We start from the raw sequence: 26,481 nt of genomic DNA on the forward strand, positions 1-26,481 counted from the left end.
TAACTTTGTCATGTTTTATTTTTGTGTGTGTGTTGTCGTTAGATGCTAGTGTTGTGTGCTGCTTAACAACAAAGGCGATGGGTCGCATCCACTTCCCTTTTGTGTCCGGAACGTTTGGAAGGTGGATGTTTTTACGGGTCGCAATATTGGATGCACCCAGCCACTGGCTGTTGTAGCAACCCAATGCGACACCGGGGTGTGTTAAATTTCTATGTATAATTTTGTTTAGAAAAAAGACTATTAAAGAGTAAAATTTTAATTTTATAAGTTCATTGGCTTTAAAAATGCTTGATTATCATTTTTGGATTATTTATTGAACCGCGGTTGCGTTGATATACCGCGAACCAGGAGCGACGACTGTTGTGTGAGATCTGTGAACTCCAACGTGACCGTTTGGCTTTAAAATTTAGAATTTTCTAGCATTTCTGACACTTCTGTGAACCAGAAACAACATGTCTTCTATTAGCAGTCTAATTCCTGCGCGGTTTCTCACCATCATAGCTCACCTTGTCATCGTCATCACAATCTTTTGGTCCAGGGTAAGTAAGGACAGTCCGTGTTGTTGTTAAAGCTTGAAGGACGACTCAAGCTGCCATAGAAATATTTTTTATTATTATTATTAATATTATTATTGTTTTTTGTAAATATCAATAACGTGTAGTTTGTGATTTTAAAATAAAGAACAAAAGTTTTTAAAAAAATCGTGAAATAGAAATAAATTCTACTCCACAAAATATTTTTCCTAAACTGCAGAAATATAGATTTTTGTTTGCTGCAAAAAGTTTATTTCTCCTTTTTTTTATAAACAATTTTTTATCTAGAAATGTTACCATAATCGGCTATTTTATGTATTTGTTTCTGTTTTCTAGGAGAATAATGTGAAGGCATGTTTGCCTTTGGAGTTTACTCAGGAGCAGTATGACACAGAAGACAGAAAGTAAGTAACAAATGATTGAAAATATATGAAAAAATCTTGAATGCTCACATTCTAACCCGCATCCCTTTGGTTATTGTTCAGGTTGGTTGTAGCCTTGTCAGCCACTCTTGGTCTGTTTGCTATCGAGCTAGCAGGCTTCTTTTCAGGAGTCTCCATGTTCAGTTCCAGCCAGGGTCTTCTGTGTATCCTTTATACTGACAGTGATGATTCATATTTGTCATGGTCATTGATACTGAACTATTGATTCACAATTGTGAGGAAAATAAAGATTTTCAGATATTGTCTTTTCTCCAGCAGCTCTAGCTTCTAAATGAGCATCTGGTTTATAGCAGAAAACATGATTTACAAGAATAAATGAATGGATTAAACAATGCTTATTAGTCATTAGTTACAATTCCGTAACTAAGAACTTGTCTGCTATAGCAACAGGAGTCCATGCCAGTGCCTCTGTGGCTTTGCTCTTTTTTCTGTTTGAGCAGTGGGAGTGTGACATCTACTGGTGGATCTTTGCTATTTGCAGGTTAGTCTTTTGACGCCTAGCAAATCCGTTTTATCCTTTTTTCCCCAAAGTTTTCCCTGACAGCTGCTCCTTTCAGCATTAGCTGTCCACTGCTCCGCATCCGTATCTTTGTCTTTCTTTGTGTTTGAACAATGGGAATGCTGGACTTACTGGGTGATTTTTGCCACCTGCAGGTTGGTTCGCCTGCATGCTTGTTTTCAATGAATAGTTGGCTTTTAGAAAGACAGCATACTGTAACAGTCACTCTTATTTTGAAGGAATTTGAATGCATTTAAGGATTGTTCTTTTATCTTTCTGGATTTCTATTAATTTCTTTTTCTATTTCTCATCTTTCAGTGTCTTGCCAGCTTTTGTGGAGATTCTTCTGTTTATTGCGGTTTTTGGACTGAAGAAGAAGCCGTTATGAAGAGGAGTTGATTCAGATTGAATGGATGAACGCTTCCATTTGTTGCTACAAGACAGTAGCTGCAGAAATTCAGTTATTAGATCACCTTAAAAAGGGGCCAACATTGTTAGAATTTCTTCAGCAGGCATCAATAGATCCAGAAAGAATGTTTTTTTTTTCAATCTTTGTAAATATATTTTGAACTATGTAATTACAAAAAATAATTATACTATGTTGTTTGTTTTGAATAAGTTGGAGAGTTAGCAAAAGTTTAAAATGTAAACCAAGTTTTTTGTTGTCAGTAGTGTATTTGTTTCTCATGTAAAGCTTTTCAACGCTAAATCCAAAATACATTTATACTTTTTTAAATAAGTCTTATTTCTCTCATTGTATCTATCTTTATCCTCATTTGGTGACTTAATTGTCAGAGAAATATTAACCAAACTGAGCCAGAAGATAAATTAAAGTCGGGCGACAAGAGTATCCAGAACCGCAAGGTTACAAAACATGAAACAGTAACTTCATTTTTGTGCAGCTATCAAAAAAAAGAAACAGTATTTAAAATTGATTTAGGGAGGAAAAATCCTTTCCTAAATTATTAATGTAGTGAGACATGTTGTAATATAGAAGAATTATGTCTATGAAGACTCTCTTTCATCCAGGTTGATTCCATCATAGTAGTAAGTTTAGGGGCTGTCCTCTTAGTTTTTAAAGTTAGAAAACGTTTCACCTCTTATCCAAAAGACTTTGTCAATTTTGTAATATAGGCTAAAAAAGAAAGGTTTTTTGACGTAATGATCCCTCCCTTCTGCTTTTCTGCATGCAGCTGCGGACAAACCATTGCAGTTGTGATAAACAGAATCAGGCCCTGCATTTGGTTCTGGAAAACACAAACTGAAATGGCCAAAGTATCAAATCCCTTTAATTCTGTAAATCTTTTGTGTAATTAAAAACCTGAACTCACAAGTAGTTTTATGTTGTAAACAATTAAAAATGACTCCAGTCAATGGTTGAGCTTTATGTCTTTCCATAAACACTTTCGTTAATTTAATTTTTTTTAAAGAAAGTATTTTTCTAAATGCATAGGTCCCACCCTCTGGTCCTTCCGGAAAACCTGTCCGGGTAGTCAAATAGTTCTGTTCCTAGTGCAGTACCGGATCCTTGCATGTCTTTAGAGAGTTTGCGTATTCTCTCCCGTTTTTCATCGAAAGAATAACATTTTAGCAGCAGCTAATGGGTTTGTACATTTAAGTTTTATACCAGAGAAACATTCTCTTTTACCACGCTTCTAAATATGTTTTTTTTTAATGTTCGTGTGTTGTGTACTGTCTTGTTGTTCTGTTGAGGCAGCTAGCTTTATGTGAACTATGATGGAAAATAGTTTTGCCATCAAATAGGTCGTGTACGGGCTTTTTATGTGAACAAATGTGTCAGGAATTTTGACTGTATACAATGGAAACGTTTAGATTGTTGCGTATAATTTGGGTGTTTTAGCTTGAAGCTAACAGCTAACTCGGAAACATTTGCGTGTGAACACTGACGTGGCGTAAGGTTTTAGCGTTCCCAAAACCAGAGTTTAATTGAATGACTTTTTAAAGTCAATGTTACAAAATTATCAAATCTGTGAGGTTTGCATAATATTTTCTAAAATTGAGATGTATTCGTCAGTCAGGCGGCTTTTGATTTTAAAATTGCTCTAGATGATATGATCATTCTGGTTTTAGGATACTTTGCCTTGTTTTGACGGCTTTTTTTGGTGATTGCAGCGGTGAACACAGGCACGTCTCTGGTGCTCTCCAGCCTCCTGTCAGTGTTGGTTTTTGCTGGAATGCAGATGTTCAGTAAACAGCTGGCATCCACTGAATGGTTCACCATCCTTGGAGGTTTCTTGGGCTCCGTCCTGTTCATCTGCTCACTCACTGTATCCTTTGAGTAAACTTACACAATTGTTGAGATATGCTTAAAAACAGTTTTCATATAATATTCTCTTTTTTTCCATTGAGTTGTATATGATCTCAGCCTTTTTTCACCAAAAACCTGTTAATTCTTTTTAGAAAGTATCTGAAAATACCATTCTAGACTGTGTTTCTCCTTAATTGTACTTCTAGGCCTTTAATAATCTGGAGAATCTGGTGTTTGGGAAGGGATTCCAGGCCAAGATTTTCCCAGAAAGTAAGTGTTGAAAGGGGGAGAAAGTTGACCTACTTCTCATCCATAGCATTACCGAGTCACATGAACACTAATAGAACAGCAGATCCTTCTGAAATATATCTGGCAGTCTAATTAAGTGTATGTGTAACTTAGCACCTACATTAGCACCTTATGTCAGACTGTACTTTTAACAACTTCATTCTGTCAACTTCCAGTTCTGTTTTGTCTGTGCCTGTCGATGTTCGCTTCCGGCCTGGTGCACCGTGTCTGTGTCACCACTTGGTAAAAGACACACAAAAAAACTCATTTGGCATAATTAAACTCATAAAGTTAAAAGTTTCTTCTTAATTCATCCAACGTTGCATGTTTTCTAAAACTGATTTTTGTTTTTTCCTTTTTCCAGTTTGATATTCTCCCTTTTTGCTCTCTACTACATCAACAAAATATCTGCTGCCCTCTACCAAGCAGTGGCTCCAGCAGTAACACCAGCCAAGCCTGTCAGCAAGGGAAAAAGGAAGAACTGATGCCCTGTTTAGTACAACTAATACCGTTTTCCAGTCACTATGACCCGTTTACTGATGTGTACTGGTAATTCAACAAGTTTAACATTTTTTTTTCCCCACACACCATTTTCTTACCTGAAGTTTATTCAGGTACCTTTTTCAGAAATTATATTACCCAAAAACCTGTCTTTTTGATATGGTTGAGATTAATATCTCTTAACATTCCAAATACCCGTCTTTTCTCCGCACTGGTGGCTTCAAAGAGATTCATGCCATATTTTCTGTATATGCACATTAAGTTCTTTTCATTTGTTTGTTTCTTGAATTTTATAATTAAAAATTTGTGAACAACTTGTGAACTCCCTGCTTTCTGTCACTTTGTAAGCAAACTCGGCAGAATTTGTGACAAACCGGTAAGTTTTTCTTTTTCAGCAAAATTAATTTTTTGAGCAGCTTTAAACGAGAAAACAAAAAGATCAGGCAAAATTGAAGGAGTTTTACTTTCTTCAATATTTAACACATTTTAAGAATGGAGTAAAGTGTTTAGCAATAAAAATGTGTTTCATTACTTCAGTCTGCATTATGCTCTTCATGAACTGTAATAATGCATTGAACTAGTTCACAGCAGATTTTTATTTAAACATTGAACTGAAAAATAAAATGATTTAAGGCCCGGGGCCATATTGAGATCTGCAATATCTTCATGTTGAGCTTGAAGTCTGGCAATCTTAAGGAAGAAAAACCCAACAGAATTTCCTTCATCTTGAGCTGGAGACTCCTGAGGCTCAGAGCCACATGTGGCTTTTTCATCCCTGCATTCTGGCTTTGAAAAAAATGGTGAGGATTTAATTGAGTTTTTAGCTTTTGTTCTTGTGTTTTAAGTTATTTCAAATTTTTTTTTTAGATTTGTAGCTTGTCACGAAACTGAGCAAAATGGTGGGAAAAGGTTCAATCTATTTGAGTGTTTCATAGGTTTAAAGCACATTCTTCTTCTACTGCACAACATTGTTCAGTCACTGTTCAGAGACCGTTATCAATTTACAGCTTTAGATTTTTTATTAAATTAGATTTTTAAACCATTGTTTCTATTAGATAAAAAGGGAAAAAAGGACGATTACGTACCAATGTCATACTGACAGTAAATGTTTGACTTGGCTTTCTTGCATCTTAATTCAAGAAAATCTTCTGCAGCAGGAGAATCTTATTTGACACAGGGTGTATTTTATTTTGAAAGCAACATTTTATAAATAATTGGCTTAACAACTACAAAAAGAAATGAAATGTAAATAAAGTTAGACTTTTTAGATCTCACTGTAGGAAACTAAGTCGTATGGATCTTTTAGCAATAAAGGTTGCAGACCCCTGAGCTAGAGGGTCATTTCATGTTAAGCAGCTTCTGTTTTAGTCTCTCCAGCTCCAGGGCTTTTCTGAACACATGTTTATAGAAATACTCTAGCAGATCCAGAACTGCTAATTTGTTCACATCAAAACATTTTTAGAGTAAATAGATCTTGCTGTCGTTGACACGCACTCATGATCTTCTACTGTATTTTTGATTCAATAGTATCATTAGACATTATCATAAGCTTCTTTGAGCATTAGTAATAGCACCTCAGCTAAAAGAACAACACTTAATATTCCTAACAATAATAAATAAAAATAAAAAAACGGTTTCAGATACATATTTTTTATCCTTTTTTTGTAGCGGTTGTCCACTCTGCTGTTCCCATTTGCCATCTTACCAAAGACTTCTGCCCCCTTTTTGCCCCTCCATTTAAAATGTTCTTGCACCGCCTCTGTCTGGGTGTGTCTTTCCAAACAAATGCCTGGACAAACTCTCAGTGAGCCCGGGCATTCCTCCCTGAAGCACCTACTTTTTCTTTTCTTAACCTGGTAAGTTTGTATGATCACCTTGATTTATGTTTTTTATGTTTTCATCTATCTCCTGAAAAATTCAATCTGTAGCTACATGTTGAATCTTTACCTTTTTTTTTTAATTTTTCATGTCTCTTTCCATGTTTATTATTCTTTACCTAAATCCTGTAGCTTTTTTTGCCTTTAGTTTACTGTCTGCTTTTCTTATGAGAATAAACCTGTAGTGGTTAAAAATCTTTGGGTTGAGGCAGTGTAAATATTTTGCATTGTTAGTGGAAAAATGATGTCTTAGGCAAAGAATTTGCTTTGAGTGCCAGTAAAACCAACACCCACATCCTCACTGAGAATGGGGATTTTTGTGGGGAGAGGTCAGCTAGCTGTTGCTAATGGAAACGTGTTCCCAACTTAAGGTTCTTTCATTTCTCCAACTTTCCGGAATATACAGATAAGAAGTGTGCATGAGTGTGTTTGCATGTGTTGTTGTTATAGTTTGAAAGATGTAAGCCAGTAAGTTATTCCTACATCAGGGAAGAAAAGACTGAGATGTGTTTCTGGTGGTTTTCCTCTCTTTCCAGTCCCCACTTGTAGCAGCCATGACTGAGCTGGAAAAATCCATGGAATCCATGATTACAGTGTTTCATCGTTACGCCAATGAAGGGGGAAACAAAAGCACCCTGAGCAAGAAGGAACTGAAGAAACTGATTGAGAATGAGTTACCAAACTTCTTAAAAGTAAACATCTTCAGTCTTTTATCAGTGTGGATCATTGACAGAACATCAGCTCCTGCTTTAACTTTGCTTTCTTTTTGTTTACTCCGTCTCAGAGCCAGAAAAGTCCAGACACTCTGGATCGGATCATCAAAGATCTGGACCAAAACAAAGATGACGAGCTTGACTTTGAAGAATTTGCTCCCTTAATCATCGGCCTCTCGGTCGCCTGCGAAAAGCATTATGCTCTGCTTCATGAAAAGGCTAAAAAGTGAACGGTTGAGACATCAGACCAGTGATGATGATTATTTCTGTTATCCACTGAGGTTTAACTAAACATTCATTAAAGAAACACATAAGAAGTGCGGATTCTGCTTTATTTGTCTTCATGTTGCATTGGATTTTGCTGCAATTTCATAATCTGTGTGACGATTACACATGCAATCACTTTAGTCTAGAAGAATTCTGCCAGCGCAAGAAAAGAATTTGGACAGTTGACAAGCTAACATCTGGCACACATCATTCCCCCTTAAATGTTGGACTCTGGGATGAAGGCAGTTTAACTACAGATAAGCTACTCCCTGCAGGAATGTTCTAGCATCAGTTTTACTGGAATATTCCACATCTTTGTAAAAAATAAAAGCTTATGTGTTTTGAGGCTCCATTTATCTCACAGTTTAAGCAGGAGGCTCAATAGGGGTTCAGATTCACTGATTGTCATGAAAGTTTGCTAAAACTCATATGCGATCTTGCAGACATTTGGAGAAACTTTGCTAAAGTTATTAATTTTGGGGAAGACTTTGCTTTGCAATATTTTCTAAAAATGTGTCGCTAAGTAAAAGTCCTGAAATATTCTAGGACTCTGGAACTAAAAAGTCTAACTGGATTTGATTAAGATTCTCCACAACATTTCAATGCGGCCAATAACTAAAGTTTAGATGCATTTTTGATTTATTTTTTACCGCCAAAAGTTTCGGTCATTAAGTTATTAATATTTTTCTAAATGACTAAGGTATGAGCGGGATGATGCCCTTTCAGATGTGCATTATCATATGTTTGCTTTTGACCCAGTTGAATAAAGTCAGATTGACATTAATAAATATAAAGATTCCTCGCTCACATTTTTTTCAGTTGGCTCCTGACCTGCTATTCTTAAATGAGCAAATATCAACAAGCACAAAACATAAGCATTTGCGCTGCCATGTGTCTAAAAGTCAGTCTTTTCCTTCTGCCCCAAGCTCTGTGCTGCACTTATATGGTTCAGGGGTCACTGCCAAAGTCTTTCTCTAAAAGAGGAAGTTTTCCCTGAAAACCGCACAAATGTTCTCCTAATTGTCTTGTTAAAGGCTCTGACAGTAAACTTGCAAGCTGAACCATCCAGAGTTTAAATACTTGCTTAATAAAATAACAAATAAAAATGAATGAAAAACAAACTAGAATCTGTTGCATTTAAAGTAGGGGGTGTGTCTTTACCTCTCATATGATTTCTTAATACATGGGTCACGGATCCATGCATAATGGATAGAATTAACTTCGATGCAGTATGATTCAGTCCGATTCTTTTACCTGAATCTTTACAATCTAAATAATTATTATTCATTTGGTATTTAAAACTATACAGGAAAATGCCTTATAACAGAGAGAAACCTTTTTTTTTTCTTAGTGGCACTTTTTATTTTAATCAACAAAAACAAAATGGCTGCATGTGGCGCAGTGGTTAGCACTCTTGCCTGACAGCAAGAAGACTCCCAGTTCAAAGGTAAAGGTAAACTTTATTGTCCTCATAGAGAAAATTTGTTCTGGAGCTACAAACTGTATAACATCCTTCATCATTCATCATACACACATCACATACATGATAAAAGAGCATGAAGAGATTACATAATAAATAAATGTTACCTTTGGCCAACCTTCACAATCGAGTCCACGAATGGTAAAGTAGTAAAAAAAAGGGGGTAAAACATCTAATTAGAACCCTTAAAACCATCTTGCTAAAAGTTATTTTTTGTAAAATGCATTATCAATTCACAAAAAAACCCAAAACAAAACAAAAACAAACACTCTCCATTAATCTACAACAATTATCAAGTCCCATTTGGGGGACCTGAAACAGGGGACCTTTCTGTGTGGAGTTTGCATGTCCTCCCTATGCATATGTGGGTTTTCTCTGGGGACTATGGTTTCCTCCCACCGTCCAAAAACATGCTTCATAGGGTAATTGATCACTTTTAATTGTCCGTAGGGTGTGAATGTGTAATTTTGGCCAGGATGGGTCCAGGATGCCCCCTGCTTTCGCCCACAAGTGGCCGGGATAGGCTCCAGCCCACCTGTGACCCTGAAAGGGATAAAACAGACTAGAAGATGAATGAAAACACTGTTTCTAAAGTGCACTATCAGTTTGGAGAAGAAAAAATAGCTATGGCTGCACTTTCTGTACAAAAATCATAACTGGAGAGTCGGCGTTTCATCTTTGTTTCACTTCAGTGATTTCTTAATTGGTTGTCTGATGTTGAATATGAGGATGAATGAGACAAGGTTGTTTCTGTGTGGCTCGTTTTGCATTAAATCCACCGGTCGATTTTCATCCTCTTAATAAAGGTTTCTGCTATTGTGTGAAAATCTGGTGAAAGCAAAGCAATGACAAAATATGTGATATTAAAAATACGTTTAAATTGAAATCATTTCTGCTAAAACGCATTTTTTAGATTGATTATTGCACTTTTCAGATAAAGTTTCAAACAATGTATCAGAAAGGTCTTTAAGCCACCGGTGTGCTTCTGTTTTCTGTGTCATATTTTACCTTTATAGAATATTATATATATTTTACCTTTATAGAAATGTTTTAGTTCACTTTTTTAAATGTTATTCAGTTCAAGGTATTCAAAAACTGTATTTTTAAAGATTTCTTGATTTTTGCATAGACAAAGTGGTTCATTGTAGAAGAAAAAATAATTCAACATGACCTGCAGTTTGTTTTATTTTATTAGATGTGTTTACATTTCAAACCACGAGATGGCGCTAGTGTATGCAGGACAGAAAGTGGTCATTGCATCTGACGCTGTGGGTGGCCAGCATACTGAGTCATGCAGTCACCAACAGTCGCTACAGGAGGTTTTCTGACTGGCTGTTGAACACAGAGCGTCAGAGTTCCACATGCAATAAACTAAATGTACTTCCTGCAAAATAGTGAGCACACTGGTAAAGGCATTCTGCACACAAGATATCAAGTCAGAACAGTAGCAAACAAACTCAAACAATGCACACAATTTAGCTCTGTGATTATGTTCCAGATACTGCAACAGACTGGCAATGTGTCCAGGGTGTCCCCTGCCTTTGCCAACAAGTGGCCGGGATAGGCTCCAGCAGCCCCGTGACCCCGAAAGGGAATAAACGGAAGAAGATGAATGAATTATGTTCCAAATATCTCCAACAGTTATAATAATCCTACAATAGACCTATGCATTTGTGTCATTCAGGGATTTTTTCCAGGCGTCCAAATGACCTTAACGGGCCTATGCCATGCTATTCTTAAGCCTTAAACAATATCCATCTACGGTACATGATATTATATTACCTTTGACACAAAAAAGAACAATTTTCTTTATTAAATATTAGTTATTAGAAAGACGCCTCGATCTCTGAGGCACCGCCCTTCGCTCCTTGTGTGTGCCGCCCATTTCATGACGTCCCCCTGGAGTCGGCCTCGGCAGCAAGTCTAAGTTTCACCTACGAAAACAAACAAGTCAAACTTTTGGCAAAGTTGGATGTGCATATTGTGCATATAAAAGGAAAGTGTTTTTGCTGATCACCGCTAGCTCTGCAGAGAAAGTGGGTGTGTGTGTTACCCTGCTGGCAGCACAGACTCTACCTAGAAGGGGCTGTTCTTGCTCGTCTATGTCAGTTCATGAGAACCTGCTTGGATGGTAGGGGCTGGAACTCAGAGAGCAGGTTTTTTAGATGTGTGAGCAGATCAAAATACCATTTTTGGGGTTTCTTTTTGTGATGAATGAACATTATAATACACTTCAAAGCTTAAAAAATATTTTGCATGATATAGGCCCTCTAAAAACTCAAAATATTAGAAAAAAATGAAACTAATGACAGAGTTAAATGAGACTGCTCGGTGGAATTCATGTGTTTAGTTTTTAGTCCCACTGCAACAACCTAATGGTTGCCCTCCATGAACAAAACTCTATGAAAATTCAGTCTCTTTCATAACAACCGGTAAGTGATCCATTCCTCCTTCATTCATCCATCCATCTCTCTTCCTGCATAGTCCTGTGCAGGGTCACTGGAGGTCGCTGGGGTCTATCTCACTTTATTTCAGGCTGAAGAGAGGACACATCCCGGAGAGTTTAGCTGTCCACTGCAGGGTCACATACTTTCATGATTACTGCCGAGGGCCAGTTTCCAGTTTTACGTCAACCTGTGAAACCGTTTTTTTGGACTTTGGTGGACATTCTTGAACTCACCCATTTCAGGTCCTTCCTGCAGAACCAGCATGCCTTCACGTAATAACCAGTTGCACCTTTCAGAATTATGAAAAGATAAGCTGGTCGAGGTAAAAACAACACAAAAAAACGACTATTTTTCAACAAACGTAAATGTTTTTTGGAAATTACAAAAAATTGCACAAAGACAGAACTCAGAAGAGGGCTATTAATTTCAGATAATTCATATCCATTGTAAGCAATAAAAAATGTATCCTAAATGGAAGAAATAATCGGGTCATCATGATTTAAGTCCTGTACCGATAATCAGTAATCTCCAAGTGTGTTTCTTTGGATTCACGGGTAAGCTGTAGCAAAAAAATACAGAGAAAGTCTTAATGAGTCAGTTTGCTGTTTCTGTGCAGCAACTTATTTTTAAAGCACTTAATTTTGGGGGGGATGATTTGACAGAACATCTTTGACATCATAATGGATGCAAATCTACCTTAGTCATTATTTGCGACCACCTCTCCAAAAAAAAATAAAAATAAACTTTGTTCATAAAAGCAAGCACATTTTTTTAGGTCATGCTGTACTGGGTATTAAAGTGTGTTTCATAAATTGAAATCATTGTTTGTGAGTGTTCATATTAAGAATTCTTGAGTGCAATCAGACATGCAGAACAGTGTGTATGTAGTAAAGTAAAGCCAGCTTCGGTCCCTTTTGTTGCACAAACACCCAAAAAGGGCAATAGATTTCAACAAAAATACTCCTTTTAAAGTCACAATGTATGTCTTTATTTCTATATTATTTAAATTAATCCAATATTTAATCAAATTCTTAATTCGTTCCAGTGTAGGTGGACAAACAGGCAAAACAGGAAAAAAAACAGTAAACGAAATAAAAATAGTTAACCATGTTAGTTGAAGAATATTATAAAAGATACAACATTTGCCAGCTTTTGTGTTCAAGCCTGACGTGAAACAGGCATTAAGCCGCAATTTTCTCAAAGATTTAATTATATGGTGTTTCCCGCCAGCATGCTGCTCTGCAACCGCCTTTTAAACTTCCTCACAACCACAAGGAAACTACATCTTACATCCAAATTTTAATGACAAAAATGTGTTAGCTGTAAACAACAAGGATTACACAACTCCTTAACTTGCATTTGCATGCACATCTTTAAAGGGATTTCTCTTTTTGAGTTACCACCCCCCCACTCCCTGCCAAAACCAAGTCTAACATCTCCCATCCATTCCTGTGGCAACCGTCATTGGGGATGTTACATAATTTAAGACAAGAAAGCTATTCGATGTCTGCTTGCTGTCTTGCAGCTCAAAGCATCTTTAAACATATTTATTTACAGTCTATTTAGTGATTGAATATCAATACACAGGAAGCCAATGTCAATTACTGACGATGCAAACTGCAGGTCTCAATCTGTTTCCAGTTTGGATGAACAATAAAAAAGTTATGTGCAGACTTGTAGGACTAACCAATGTGTACGCACTCTCTGATGGTTTTCATTTTGTTTCTGTAGTTTTTTTTTGAGATGCTGTGTCGAGCATGATGTCAGCTGGGGAAGAAAAATGGTTACTCGCAGATTTATATGAATGCATTGGGTCACTGCTGGGAAATAATGGTTCAACAAAATATTCCCATGCCGCTTATCAAAATGTTTGTGCTCTTACTTGCATGCTGCATTAATAAAACTTTAATTATGAAGAACATTTTGTGTTTTTCCAAAAAGTTCAAGTGTGTTGCAGCAGACCCTCTTGTGCTGTGAAACAAGAATACATATCCTGACCAGCAGAGTGTGGAAGGATAAACTTTTTAAGAAGCACCATGTGATACGTAGTTTTTGTTTCCTTTCCCTCCCCTGGAAGGGAAACTGGATAGTTCTCAATAAGTGGAAGTAACACAGCTCGATTGAAGAGAGTGATGTGACCCACAAAGGAAACTTGATGGGGGTTAAAGAGAAGAGAAAAAAATGTTTCTTATTTGCTGGCTTGGAACAAACAAATGGAAAATGAGGGTTAGGTTACCATTGCTAGACGCAATGGAACAAATGACTTCCCCTGAGGTAAAAATATTCCCTCATTTATTGTTGAACTTCATCAACAAGTTCTTTAAAGATAGAATCTTTGTCTTTTTCAACCTTTAGAAATGAGTGTTAAACGCACATTTATCCTCTGTAGAAGACATTTTTAAACCTGAATATCTTACAACCACTGCATACGAATGAATTAACTTCTCTTGGTATCGATGTAACTAAATATGATGAGGTAAGGCTCTGGGAATTGTAGTTTTTGGTGGATTTAAAAAAAATGAACCAGAGAAAGTGTTTTTTTTCTGGTAGTCATGAGGTTGAGTCACTGCACGATGTGCTGATGATTAAATCATTCAGTGGTGCATTCAGCTTTATTCTACAACAACCAAGAACCCAAAAGCAAGTTTGATCTAATCACTTGCCCTGGGAATATCTTATTTGCTAAATGTTTGAAAGAGCTGTTGCATTTAAGATTGTGGTTTGAAACAACAAAACGTAAGAAAATATAGTTCATATTTGATTGGGAAATAAAAGAAAACTGTTAAAAAACTGATTTAAATCAGCTACACTGATGCATAAAGGTTTCATTTCAGGATATACTTACTTCAACTGTCCCTTAAAATGATCTACCCCATGTTAAGAGAATGTTTATTTCAAGTGATCCACACACACTCGTGAAAAAAAGGGCTACCGCACAAAGCCAAACACTTCTCTGTTTTTGCAGCTCTTGGTTGCTAAGAAGGGAAACTTTTGCAGGCTGGATGGGTGGAGTCTGACACATTTCAGTGGCATGAATCACTGCTGGTGTGTGTGTGCGCGTGTGTGTGCTGATCCAAGAGCGTGCCATGCAGTGATGGTTTAAGAGGGGGGCCTTTCATTGCTGCAACAGGAGTCTCCACAGGGACTGAGCTGCCGAAACAAAGGAGATCTTTATTGTCACCTGGGGACCTCGTAGGTGAGTATTCATAGAGGACAGCTTAAAGTAGAGATCATGAAAGTAAATGTTAAAAAATGGAGGAGACAGTGAGAATTTCAACAGTGCAGTGTGGATGCTCTTTTGACTGCTTGAATGTGAACCTATCTATCCCTGCAGTCTACAATTGTTTAGGATATGAGCAAAAGCTTTGATCAAGATGTCTGGAAACAATTTTCTGTGCAGCCTTTTCTTTCTGCATCTCTGTTGACTTTTCTGCATACTAAATGGACCTCTGTGTGCAGCTGCAGCCATGGCACGCCTAGATGGAGCTATTACCAACATTGTGGACGTATTTATGGATTATGCTGACGATGGCGGCAAAAAACGACAATTAAACAAAGAAGAGCTCAAGAAACTGTTTGAACAAGAGATAGAATGCCCTGAGTTGAAGGTAAACAACTCAACACGTCCAAGTTGTATGAGCAAATGAATTCATTTAAACTACATTAATGTATTTTCCAGGACAAAATAAGTGCAGGTGACATTGAGGAAGCCATGGAGATGCTGGACAAAAACCATGATGGTGAGGTGAACTTTCGCGAGTTTTGTCGTTGTGTGTGTGTCCTCGCCACAGGCTACTACCACAAGAAAATAGGCAAGGGTGGCAAAAGGGGCAAGGGCAAGCAAGAAGATGAACAAGACGGCTGAGCAAGCGCCTGTAAATAAACACAAAGTACAATGGATCAAAAGATGTATTGATGGTTGAGAAATTAACCTGGTTTTATGTAAGATTAAATTAAATCTATGATGGATCAATGGCTTCTGTCTTTCTCTATTCATAATACCGGTTGCATGGACGGTTGCATGGTGTTTGGTGTCAGTGGACAAACATGGCTTCATCAAACATTCAAGGGACAACACCCATCCCGTTTTTCCACCCACATATCGCTGTCATCTCCTCTCATTTGGGCGCATTGTACTCAACCATTAATACATAAAAGTGTGGGACAATTATATAATCAGATTAGCAAAATGTGAAACAAGATTGTCTAACTTAATTAGAAGAACACAATTCTCTAAGTAAAACAGTTGACATCTTGAATCCTTTACTACACTTTTAAAACAAATAAAGCAATTGAATAGGATTTAAGATTTCCACTTAAATTGACTCCATTAGTTCCTGAGGACTAGCTTTTCATTAAGGTCACAGAGATGAACACTTTCTGCAATCAAAATCCTTCTGATAACTTTGGAGGAAGAACACAGGAAATCTTTTCTACTTTACAAATTTTAGATAGATAAAGTTTTGAATTTGGTTAGCCAACATTTGACCTAGAAGTCCATACTTTTGCCTGTCACATAAAGGAATCACAACTTTTTATCACCATGATACCTTTAATTATCAAAAAAGATTTAATGAAGTCCTCTTTCACAATTAAAATATCATAATAAAAAACAATAAGTGAAATAAGACTTTCCTGGTCACACATGGAAGAGAATTGAACTGCTTCTATAAAATAAAAGTACTTGAATGTATCGACAGGGGATTTTTGAAAAGTTGTTTTTTTTTCATCTTCAGGTACGTCTACTTTAACGACACTCAACGGACACCCTGGGTGTGTTGCTCTGAGAGGAGCTCTTACTTTATTCCTTGTGGAATTGTTCCAGCAGTTTCTGCCTTTTTTGACCTATTGTTGCTAAACCTTTAACCAAATTGCCTTCATTTGTCTGGAATTACTTATGCAAATATTTGCAAGTTGGTATCAAATGGACAGAGGTCACAGAGAAATCAAACATGTTTGAAAAAAATATAAAAGGACTTAATTAACAAATGCAATATGAATGAAAGATTTATTTTTCTTGCTCCTTAGTTTTATTGCAAACACTGTGCTGTGTTCTTAAATTCACAATGGACCTCTGTGTGAAGGTGTACATAAAAATGAGAGATCTTCTGCAGCCAACGTTCACACCGTACGTGTATTCCAGAGCCTCAGCACCCCCATAAAACAGACTACACTGTTTGCCTGTTGGTACAGGTACTAGGTGTTTATGGAGTAATAATTCTGTCATATGGATAGATAATTTCAAAACCACATAATACTTCTGAAAGAAATATATATTCATTGTTATGCAAGAAAAAGCTGTTTGCCCTGCAGCATCCAGGTCAAAGCAGGCAAAGGAGCTTCTTAAGCCAACTGTCTTTCTGTAACTGCAGCAGAAGCCAAAACTGTGACTCATTATGGCTGTCCTTAATTTAGCAGCTTAGTGAGCAGCAACAGAACTCAACATTGATTCTACATAATACACATCAGATATGTCAAAGTCCAGGCCGATGAGGCCGCAGTCCCGCTAGTTTTCCTGATATCCCTGTCTTACCTGCTGCTGATTACCTAGATCGGGTTTCCTCCAATGCTGAGAATTTGCAAGGAAAGGATTGTTTGAAGAAAAAGGCAGGACAGTGGCCATCGAGGCCTGGATTTGGACACACCTATGCAATCACGTAGTACAAAAAAATAAAGACATTTGAGTTTGGTAGACAATTTCTTTGTTGCAAAAGTTTCCCATTGTAATAAATCTTATAATGCCTGTTTATCACCCCCACCCCGAACCCCCACCAACCCCCACTCCCATTGTGGCCACTTGTGTGAGGAACATTTGGATAAACAGCAGACCTGGGCACACACTTTGCCAAAACCAAGCAATTGCAGCTCATTTGGTGGATTATAGGATTGAAGTCTGACCAAAAGAAAAGCATGTTTTCAATGTAACAATTTATAATATGTTGACAGGAGCCTCAAAACATGTGGAAGATCCACACACAGTCCCAACAGCATGGCACCTCCTTCTCAAGATGATCACACGCTGCTGAGGGATGACATCCTATTTTTCAACTAGAAATTCTTCTGGAACAGCAAGTCCAAGATGATCCCACAACATGGATTTTTATCCTCCCAAAATCTGGGGGTAGTCTCTGAAAATTTTGACTCAAATAGGCTCTTTGAAATAGCCCATCCTGTGTTTTTTTTAAAGGGACTTCCTTTTTGTATGAAAGAGCAATAGTTTGCAGATGACACTGTGATTTGGCTCTGATTAGTAATTTTTTTGATCATGGTCCTTACAACAGGTTTCTCTAGTTTTTCTAAATCTTCTGATTATATCATACAATTAAGATTATCATGCAAAGTCTTTGCAATTTTCTCTCAAGGAATATTGTTGTTAAACTACTCCACAAACGTTTTTGTTCACTTTTGCAAGTTGGAAACGTTTGTGATACTATTTAAACCCCAATTAGTTAATTAACTAAGTCTCCATATTGCTTCAGAGGAAATCTTTTTTAAACTCTTGGATGTTTTAGTCACTGGTTGTCCACGTCGCAACTATTTTGGGATCTGTGCAGACAAGTTTTGAAATGAGCTCACTTTGTGCGTATAGTCTGCAACTCATTTATTTGTACATCTGACTTAATAATTATGTTATGCACAAAATTTTAACTTATTATTTTTTCTGTATTTTAACTTTCATTTTGTTATAAAAAATATTAAAAAACTTTCCAGTTTAGATTCTATTTAAAGTTGTGCAATTCGAATTTAGGCTGGGTGAGGATTATTGTTAGCCCTGCATACATGGCACTCACTTAGACTGTTGACAATTTACAATTAAGACATTTTACATGGATTTTCTGTATAACAACCAACGGGTTTCAAAAAGAAATCAAATGAGCTGTAATTATTTTCAGTTAAAAGTAACATATAATTGGCTTAGAATTTAAAGCAGACTTGCAAGTAGCTGCTCAAGTTTTTCACCTTCCAACGCGGAACTTGCTTGACAAAACAGTTTGAGAACCAGTCTTTTTTGTCAGTTTACAACCAGTTTTGTTTTGTGCTCCATGTCAGCTGCACCCTGGGAAAGTATTTAGATGTGATCACAGTGGGATTGGCCCCAACGATGCACACTGGTACAAAATGAGTATTCTGGCTTGTGATCAAAAGTGTTAGGCATGTGTACAACACTTTTATTGAGCTTATACAGGTTTTTTTTTACATATATTGTGAAAACCATTTTTTTCTGAGAATTAATCATATTAAACCGCTTTTTCATTCCTACAAAGGCTCAACATTTTGGCCTTCATGTATGTATATTGTTTTTTTATTTTTTAAAGGAGCTCATTTGCATCCATGCAATGGATTTTGAGGGCAAATACTGTAAAAGAATTAGCAGAAGCAAGCAAATATTTCCATGTGACCTTTGCTCAGCAGTCTTGTGCTTCTTGTCACAGATTTTCATAGACACAGTGTTTATTCAAAACAGGCTCCACCCTAAAGCCTCTACACAAAAGATTGTCCTCCAGCAAATTACCTCCTCTTCAGGTCCAGTTTGAGTGCAACTCCCAAACATGAAGTAACACAAGAGTATATGTCTTTTTACCTTGTGAACATGACTTTTGTTCATGATAAAAAACACATTTGTAAAACACAACACAAAAGAACTTGTGAAACTGGTTGGCAGGGAGTGGCCCTTGAAGCCACTTCATGATTCATGTTCTACATACATGAGTCATGTAATCTTAATACAATGTCTTAAACAACTGTGCCTGATCCTATAAAAAGAGGTTTCTTCCACGGACATCAGCTGAAGCTCAACCATCGACGTCGACCTCTCTAGTTGACTATTTCTCGCCTTTTTACGAACATTGTTCCTCAACTGCAGCCATGGCACGAATGGAAAAAGCCATTAAAGACATTGTGGACATGTTTCTGGAGTACGCCAATGGTGATGGCAAGCTGAGCAAGGATGAACTGAAGAAAATGATAGAGAAAGAAATCCAAAACCCAGAGCTAAAAGTAAGCGACCCATGCTCTTGCGCTTGTCACCATTTAATGCAACTTTGTTGACTGGATCAATTTTCTCACCAGGCAAAGATTTGTGCAGTCGACTTTGACAAAGCCATGAAGAGAATGGACAAGAACCGTGATGGAGAGATTGACTTCAAAGAGTTTTTAAAGTGTATGTCTAGCATGGCCAAGTGCTACCACCATAAGAAGACGGGCAATGGCAAAGAATGCGAAGAACACTGTAGTTAAAGACCTGCAGGAAATAAAAAGGGTATGAGCAAAAACACTTTGTGTTGCTTGTGGAGTGAAAGTAAAAATTAAACAAGAATAGCAGCCTGACCTGTCTCTGTGCCATGGTTTTGACATCAAATCGTTTTCTGAGGTTTGTCTTTTCTTGTACCTCTTGTAGTTTCGAGTTTTCCACCATTTCTAACACTTTTATACTATCTTTGAAAATCATCTTATAAGTCTTCAACATGTTAACCAAACTGGTGTCTAGTTGTTGCCAGGAAACAAAGCAAAGAACAAATCAATGTCCAGAATTTTTCATTTGATTTACCACCGGTCTGTACTGCTGTGCAGAACTTCACAATTTAAGAGACCAAAAGACGTGTTTTTTCCCCCAGAAAGTCTCCATTGTGAATGGGCTTGTGTCCTCCAAGGCTCCTGGGATCCCATGCTAATCTTGTAGGATCAGTGGTTTCCACGTTGCCACAGGCAGAACTGGGCAAGCAAATGTTGAACTTAGCACTGACATTCGCTTAGGCACTGCAAGCTGTCAGCATTTGGCATACAAAGAGACAAGCCCACTTAATTAAGTTTATCCTAGTAAAAAAACACCTAGCTGCCTCTAAACATGTTTAGTTAATTAAAAAATAGTGAGCCCTTTCCAACAGAGGCTTACATCTTCAAACAGGCAGAGGCTGGCTCCCTTTAAGCAAAAAAGAGCTTTCAGCTCACTGGGTTAGTTGTAAATGTGTGCTCCAATTTCTAAATTGATCATAACAGACTCTAGTACGAGGCGCACAGGGCTGTTGTGAATGTGTTTCTCTCTTTGTACAGTCAGCAGAGTAGGGATGACTAATGCACACATTGCCTCATACAATATTTGCACAACGGCCTGTGTTTGCTCAACATTTTTCATATTTAAGGGGGTGTCCATTTTGCATAATTTTACCAAAAAGCAGCAAAAATTTACTTCTAACATGCACAAAAACATAATTGAAGGCAAATAAATGAATATTACAAAAGGGAAATAGTAAAATCCTAAAATAATGAAACACCTGTAGCCATATTTTGAAAGTTTCCTAAACCTGATGGCTAGCTACTTCTAGAAATGAAACAAGGAAATATTTTAGTCTTTTTTGGAGGTTTAGACTGTATCCCAGTAAAGTTAGAAGGGTTCATTAAACTTCTAAGCTCCTAAAAAGGTAGAGCGAAGATCAGTCTCAGCCGTTTATTAGCAGAGTGGTTGGATACATTATTGAAGCACAGACCTCTCTGTTTTTGACTCTATGGTGGCAGGTTTACTCAACTGAGATGAATTAGGAGTCTATTTGTCATGCTTTTTCCTCACGTGTCCACCTTGATCTTTGTGCTGCAAAACCAAATTTACCTTTTAAAATGGATTTTTTTTATTCCCCCATCACTTTTTTCAGTCGTCTTTCATATTTTTCATGTTCTGTCCCCTCCAGACATTTTTTTGTATGATATATTTGTGATCATCCCTTACAAAAAATTACATTTAATTGAGTCATATTGGACATACATTTTCTGCTTTGTAAGTAGACATGATTTCAAGAATAACCTGTTTTTATAATGTTTAACAAGAACTTCTATTGCATAAAGAAGCCATGATTTTCATGGTGCCTCTGGCAGTTCTCCTCCCCCTCCCCTCTCTGCTCTGCTCCTGAGGACTCCCAGCTGTTTCCACTCAACTCATCTACCTGCAGCCTTCATAAGGAGATCCACATCCAGAATTCATCACCAGTTTGTTGCTCCTTCATGGTGCTTGTCTGGTCTCTCATGTTCTCGGTTTTGAAATTAACTCCTCGAGTAATTATTTTTCCTACGCCTCGTTTTCAGGAAGAAACCTCCACGAGTGTTAACCTGGGGTTGCCTCCTGACCTATCGGTTCACCTCAAGCTCGCCACGTCTCCTGTTCACGCCAACCCTCCGACTCAGCCACGATTCCCGTTACTCATCCTGCTACTCACCTGCTGTCCACGGCCGAAAATCCTCATCCGATCAACATCCTGGTCAATGATTTTCCAATTACATGATGCAAACACGTTTTTTGGTTCAACTGTCCATCATTAATATTCAGTATCTAAAGTCCTTTACAGATGAGTTGGTTTTAAAATAGGTATTTGAATTGCAATTAGGTCTGTCACACCTCAGTAAGATAAAGAATTTTGCATTAGGATAGTGATATTTAAACATTTAGCCTGGGACTCCCTACTAAGCTATCAACCCTGGAAGTTTCAAAGACAATGTTATGAGTCTTGTTTAAACAATCCATAATCATAGGCAGGCACAATATAGAAAATGTGACCTAAAATTCTGATGCATAACAGACGAATACATCCATGTACGTCTTTATTTCCTCTTCCAAGCTGGCATCTGGCTCAAAACTGTTTGGCTGGATGATTGGAGTGGGACTTTGAACTTTTATGTGTCAGAGTGACACAAACAGCCATCACATTCTCTCTGTGGACTATGATTCTTCATAAAAAATTCCTCAATCTGATAAATTTGAAGTTATTTGTTATCTAAAATGGCTTATAATAATTTTCTGGGTAAAATATGAAGTCATGGCATGCACAAAACTTGTTATAAATGAAATACAAGTAGTCTGCTTCACTGTGCAGCATGGGAAAAAAAATACCAAACACCAAAGAAGTGAAAAATGGGCAAAAAAACAAATAGGTCAAAAATGCAGAAGCAGACTTGTTGCACTTAGATCACCCAAAAAACTAAAAGACAGAATGCAACAACAGGCCATTATATGAAGGAGTGTGGGTCCAGCTCCAGCAGAAAAAAGTCTCCTTCTGTTTCAAGTTAATGTGAGTTTATGAGAAGCAAACAATGTGGAAGCACATTGTATCCTTCCGCGGCAATGCGTGGGTTTCTCCTGCCCAACGACTCCACACATTCAACTCCAAAAGCAAGAATATATGTTTTAAAAAATGGCAGAGCACAAACTTTGATTTACCCCCACCTGATTCTGTCACACATGATTGTAATCCCGCTAAACGAAAAGTGTATTTTTAAATTTCCAAATTTAATTTTAATCTCCGAACCTCATTTGTTCCACTTTTCAACAATGTTTTTCTTTTCTATTCTTTTTCGTGCATTCATACAATGAAGTTTTGCAGTTTTTCATTTACTCTTGTTCTGTGTAAAATGTTTCAAAACAAGTTCATCACTCTCTTGAAAAAACAAAGACCACATTTAAAAAACAACTAGTCTTACTGGTTTAAAGATGACACATGTCACAAGGGGGGAAAAAGAGGGTGTGGTCTCAAAAAGAAGGTGTGTCGGAGGATTTAAAAGGATCCAGTCTGCATTTCCTCCTCACTTCCATTTTGTCCATCTCCTTTGGTCAAGCAAGTCCCACAAACTTTCGGTAAGTAAGAAAGAAAAATAAATTTCGATCAATGTACAAAGTTAAAATACATTCGTTTGTATGCATTTACTTTTAAAACTTTTTTTTAAAGTTTGGATTAAATTGCATGCAGAAGTTAGTTTGATTTTAGAGAATTTTGGAAAAGACTGTTGGAATTGTTCCAGTTTTATCCTTTAAACTTTGAACAAACTCTAAATAAATATAAATTATAGTATCTGGCTTATATTTAAAACCTTGAATTGGCATTAAAGGACTCTGGCCATTTCTTATAACTTTAGAATAAGAGAAAGCAATCTATGGCGTGCAGATTTGATGTGCATTTGTCGAGGAGAGAAAAATATATCCACATCATATTTGGACTTAAGTGTTTGAAAAAAATTCCTGGTGAGTCACATCTGCCCCTAAGGTTATGGAAAAAAACGGCAACAAGACAATTTGTAACGGGACTTGGAGGGACTTTAAACAGTAAACTGAGCTGTTCAGATGAATCATCTCTGACTCCAGCTGGGTGACGCCCATCACTTTCAAATGTTGGTTAGAGTCTGACAATCCTAAATGTTGAAGGGGTGAATAGGAAATGGATGAGAATCTTTTGGTTTGTTTCAGACACCATGACTACAATCTTTGAGGCAATCGCAATTCTGAGGAAAGTTTTTGACAAGTATGCTGGGAAAGAAGGAGATGCAAAAACTCTGACAAAGAAGGAACTCACAGATCTGCTCAAAGAGCAGCTTGGAGGGGCTGTAAGTACAATCCATGAGTTAACATTGCATTAAATAGACCTGTCAATTTAACATGTTCCTACTGTGTTCACTTATTTTATCCTTAGCCTCCAAAACAAGCAGAAATGGACCAATTTTTCAAAATGCTGGATAATGATGGCGACGGCATCGTCGATTTCAACGAGTATGTGGTCCTATGCGCAACCGTGGCTATGATGTTGGCCCCCTAAAGGAAAGAACAGTCTCTTTGTCCTGGTTTACTTCATTTAACATGAGCATTAAAAAAGCAAAAACCCTGAACTACTGTTGAAAATATTGATAAACATGCAAAACCTTGATTTCCATGAAACCTGAAGTTGTTTGAAATGTAATTGCATGCAATTTGACTGTTTGGATTTCAAAAAAAGCAAATAAAAATCTCATCTTTCTCTAAATTGTGCTTTTTTTAGGAGTATGAAATAAACCTACGAATTGTAGGTCCCAATAAATAAAAATAAAAAAACAAGATGACTGCTGAATTTAGATTCAGTTTTGTGAATTTACTTTAATCTGCTAAAGGTCTTGTCAATATGTAGCCCAACCTTTCACTAAGAGATTTAACCTTTTTTTATAAACATCACCAATATAAATGAGAATTGGCCTTTTTATTTAAAGATTACGCTCATTATATTTAAATCTACAATACAGATAAAGATTAAGCCAAGGTTCACTTTGAATACTTTTTAGACATCGGACACAATACCATCATTATGCCGTAAAGCTCTTAATTCAATATTTCAGCTCTATAATAGAACATATTTGCCATAAAGACAAACTATTTGTTTTGTGGTGTCTGATCTTGTGTCTGATGGAAATCTCTTTTGGGTGTCACACTGCAGCCTATGAGGGTGGCATAACCAACTCTCTGTGAAATATTTCCTAATTCTTCATAAGTCGACCCTTTTATCTAATAACGCTGAAGGTTTTTTGTTTTCCCTAAAATTGATTGCAATGTTTTCTGGGTAAAATATGAAGCCTTTGCATGCAAAAAACGTTTATTGTGGCATAAATACAAGTTAAAAACGCCAAATAAGTGGAAGGGGGGCAACGAAACGGGCAGAAATGTCAAATGTGAGAACAGACTTTTACTAAGACTGAGCACACAAGACAAAGAATGCAAAAACAGGAGAGTGGGTCCAGCTCCAGCAGAATGAAGTCTCCTTCTGTTTCAAGTTAATGTGAGTTTATTAAAGGCGAACGATGCGGAAGCGCTTTGTATCCTTCCGCGGCAATGCCCATGATTCTGATTCTCAGAAATTCCTTTCCCCCACTATATATATATATATATATATATATATATATATATATATATATATATATATATATATATATATATATAGTGGGGGAAAGGATATATTATATTTTTTATTATATATTTTACAGTTAAGTAGTCAAACTGGTTTGAAGATATGTCCGGGGAAGATAACGAAAGAGGCGTGTCAGTAATAAAGTGTGTGAGAGTACATATAAGGATCGATGCTGTGTATCCTACATGCATTTCCATTTTTCTTTATGTTCTGTAGTCTAGCAAGTCTCACAAATCTTCGGTAAGTAAGAAGGAAAAAATTGGTTTTGATCAAAATATAACGTCAATCAATATGCTTTTAATTTTAAAACTGGGATCTTTTTTTAAAGTTTGGATCAAATTGCATACAGAAGTTAATTTGGTTTCAGAGAATGTTTGACAAGGACGTGTTGGAATAATTTCAATTGTACCCTTTAAATTTTGAAATATATGAAATAAAGGAAGAGTTTAAGACTTTTTGATGGCGTATTCTTACAAAATGCAAATAAAGTGTTCATCTCTTTCTAAACCGTTTGTCTTTTTAATAGTGCTGCAAAAAAAGATACAATTAGGAACCTTGATATTAAAATTTATATTTCATTTTTAAATTAGAATATGCATAGATAAGTACCTTCCCGTTTGCTCTTTTTTTTTTTTTTTTTTACTTGTCCTGTCCAACAGCTAGGCAGGCAGATGAGAGCTGAGGGCCTCTTGTGTTGGACATATTTTACTTCAACAAGAGGGGTTATCAATCTTCAGACAAACCAAAGGTATGACTGAATAAACTCCTTTTGTAATTGAGGTCAAACTTTATTCATTTCAACCATGATTGAAAATCTTTGGTGTTGGACCAGCGGAAAAGGAAAGAAGGGAAGAAGAGGGAGGGATATCAGAGGGGGGGGGGGTGATAGTGAGAGGGGGGGGTAAGACCATGAAGCAGCATAGAGCAGACAGGTTTACTGGTTGTTTATCATTACGGTACGGTTCAAATGTAGTACAAAAAGGGCGGGGCCTGTTCACACACACTCAAATATTATCAACACACCTGCTAGCTGCAAAAAATGTTCACATGTCAACATGTACACAAAACAGATAGTGTTCACGAACGCATACCTATGCCTTTAGCCAACTAGTGTGAAATCTTTCATTCATTCAATCATGCAAACTATAAGTGCAAAGGTGAGCTAACACCTGTGCTCAGGTGAGTGTTTATGTTCTTCTAAAATGGATGGTGGAATGTGAAAAGAAGGAGGAGGAGCGCCCAGCCACCCCCACACCCAGACCCCCGCCGCAGCAGCAGCGGCAGCCGGAATTCCCCCAACGCCACACGGGAACAGGCAGGGAACAACCGCCCCCCGGGCGACCAAGACCGCCACCCAGGCCAGGGCCAGCAGGACCGCCGCGAGGCCCCCAGAGCCAGAGAGCAGGGAGGCGCGGAGGGAAAGAGAGCGCCGCCCCAGCCCAGCCAGGAAAGCAGCCCCCCCGCCGCGCCGGAAGAGCC

The 26,481-nt window shown here is 37.3% G+C and overlaps 4 protein-coding genes and 1 long non-coding RNA gene across 7 annotated transcripts; all 5 read left to right on the top strand.

The window, feature by feature from the left end:
- The first annotated feature begins 145 nt into the window (after positions 1-145).
- On the top strand, positions 146-2,215 carry tmem107 (transmembrane protein 107). Of its 2 annotated transcripts, none has more exons than XM_004077900.3 (5): positions 146-539; positions 870-937; positions 1,019-1,119; positions 1,361-1,457; positions 1,794-2,215. In XM_004077900.3, the coding sequence occupies exons 1-5, from the start codon at positions 453-455 to the stop codon at positions 1,861-1,863; spliced, it is 423 nt and encodes a 140-aa protein (XP_004077948.1). In that variant the 5' UTR covers positions 146-452; the 3' UTR covers positions 1,864-2,215. The 2 variants fall into 2 exon arrangements, with proteins under 2 accessions (XP_004077948.1, XP_004077949.1); XM_004077901.3 differs by lacking the exon at positions 1,361-1,457 and adding an exon at positions 1,534-1,630.
- Positions 2,216-2,947: 732 nt separating this feature from the next.
- On the top strand, positions 2,948-4,855 carry krtcap2 (keratinocyte associated protein 2). Its single transcript, XM_004077902.4, has 5 exons — positions 2,948-3,079; positions 3,609-3,763; positions 3,951-4,014; positions 4,209-4,275; positions 4,397-4,855. The coding sequence occupies exons 1-5, from the start codon at positions 3,076-3,078 to the stop codon at positions 4,515-4,517; spliced, it is 411 nt and encodes a 136-aa protein (XP_004077950.1). The 5' UTR covers positions 2,948-3,075; the 3' UTR covers positions 4,518-4,855.
- Positions 4,856-6,265: 1,410 nt separating this feature from the next.
- LOC101155878 (protein S100-A1) lies at positions 6,266-7,445 on the top strand. Of its 2 annotated transcripts, none has more exons than XM_023963989.1 (3): positions 6,266-6,389; positions 6,947-7,102; positions 7,195-7,445. In XM_023963989.1, the coding sequence occupies exons 2-3, from the start codon at positions 6,965-6,967 to the stop codon at positions 7,351-7,353; spliced, it is 297 nt and encodes a 98-aa protein (XP_023819757.1). In that variant the 5' UTR covers positions 6,266-6,389; positions 6,947-6,964; the 3' UTR covers positions 7,354-7,445. The 2 variants fall into 2 exon arrangements, with proteins under 2 accessions (XP_023819757.1, XP_011483603.1); XM_011485301.1 differs by lacking the exon at positions 6,266-6,389 and adding an exon at positions 6,743-6,781.
- Positions 7,446-14,340: 6,895 nt separating this feature from the next.
- Positions 14,341-15,290, top strand: LOC101156115. Its single transcript, XR_002291992.1, has 3 exons — positions 14,341-14,513; positions 14,777-14,925; positions 14,997-15,290. It is a non-coding gene; the product is annotated as an uncharacterized LOC101156115 (long non-coding RNA).
- A 3,784-nt stretch (positions 15,291-19,074) lies between these two features.
- Positions 19,075-19,645, top strand: LOC101155141 (protein S100-A5-like). The gene is made up of 2 exons (XM_004078146.4): positions 19,075-19,315; positions 19,388-19,645. The coding sequence occupies exons 1-2, from the start codon at positions 19,184-19,186 to the stop codon at positions 19,553-19,555; spliced, it is 300 nt and encodes a 99-aa protein (XP_004078194.1). The 5' UTR covers positions 19,075-19,183; the 3' UTR covers positions 19,556-19,645.
- The last annotated feature ends 6,836 nt before the right edge of the window (positions 19,646-26,481 follow it).

This window comes from Oryzias latipes, chromosome 16, assembly GCF_002234675.1.
Source record: "Oryzias latipes chromosome 16, ASM223467v1".
NCBI classification, from domain to species: Eukaryota; Metazoa; Chordata; class Actinopteri; order Beloniformes; family Adrianichthyidae; genus Oryzias; species Oryzias latipes.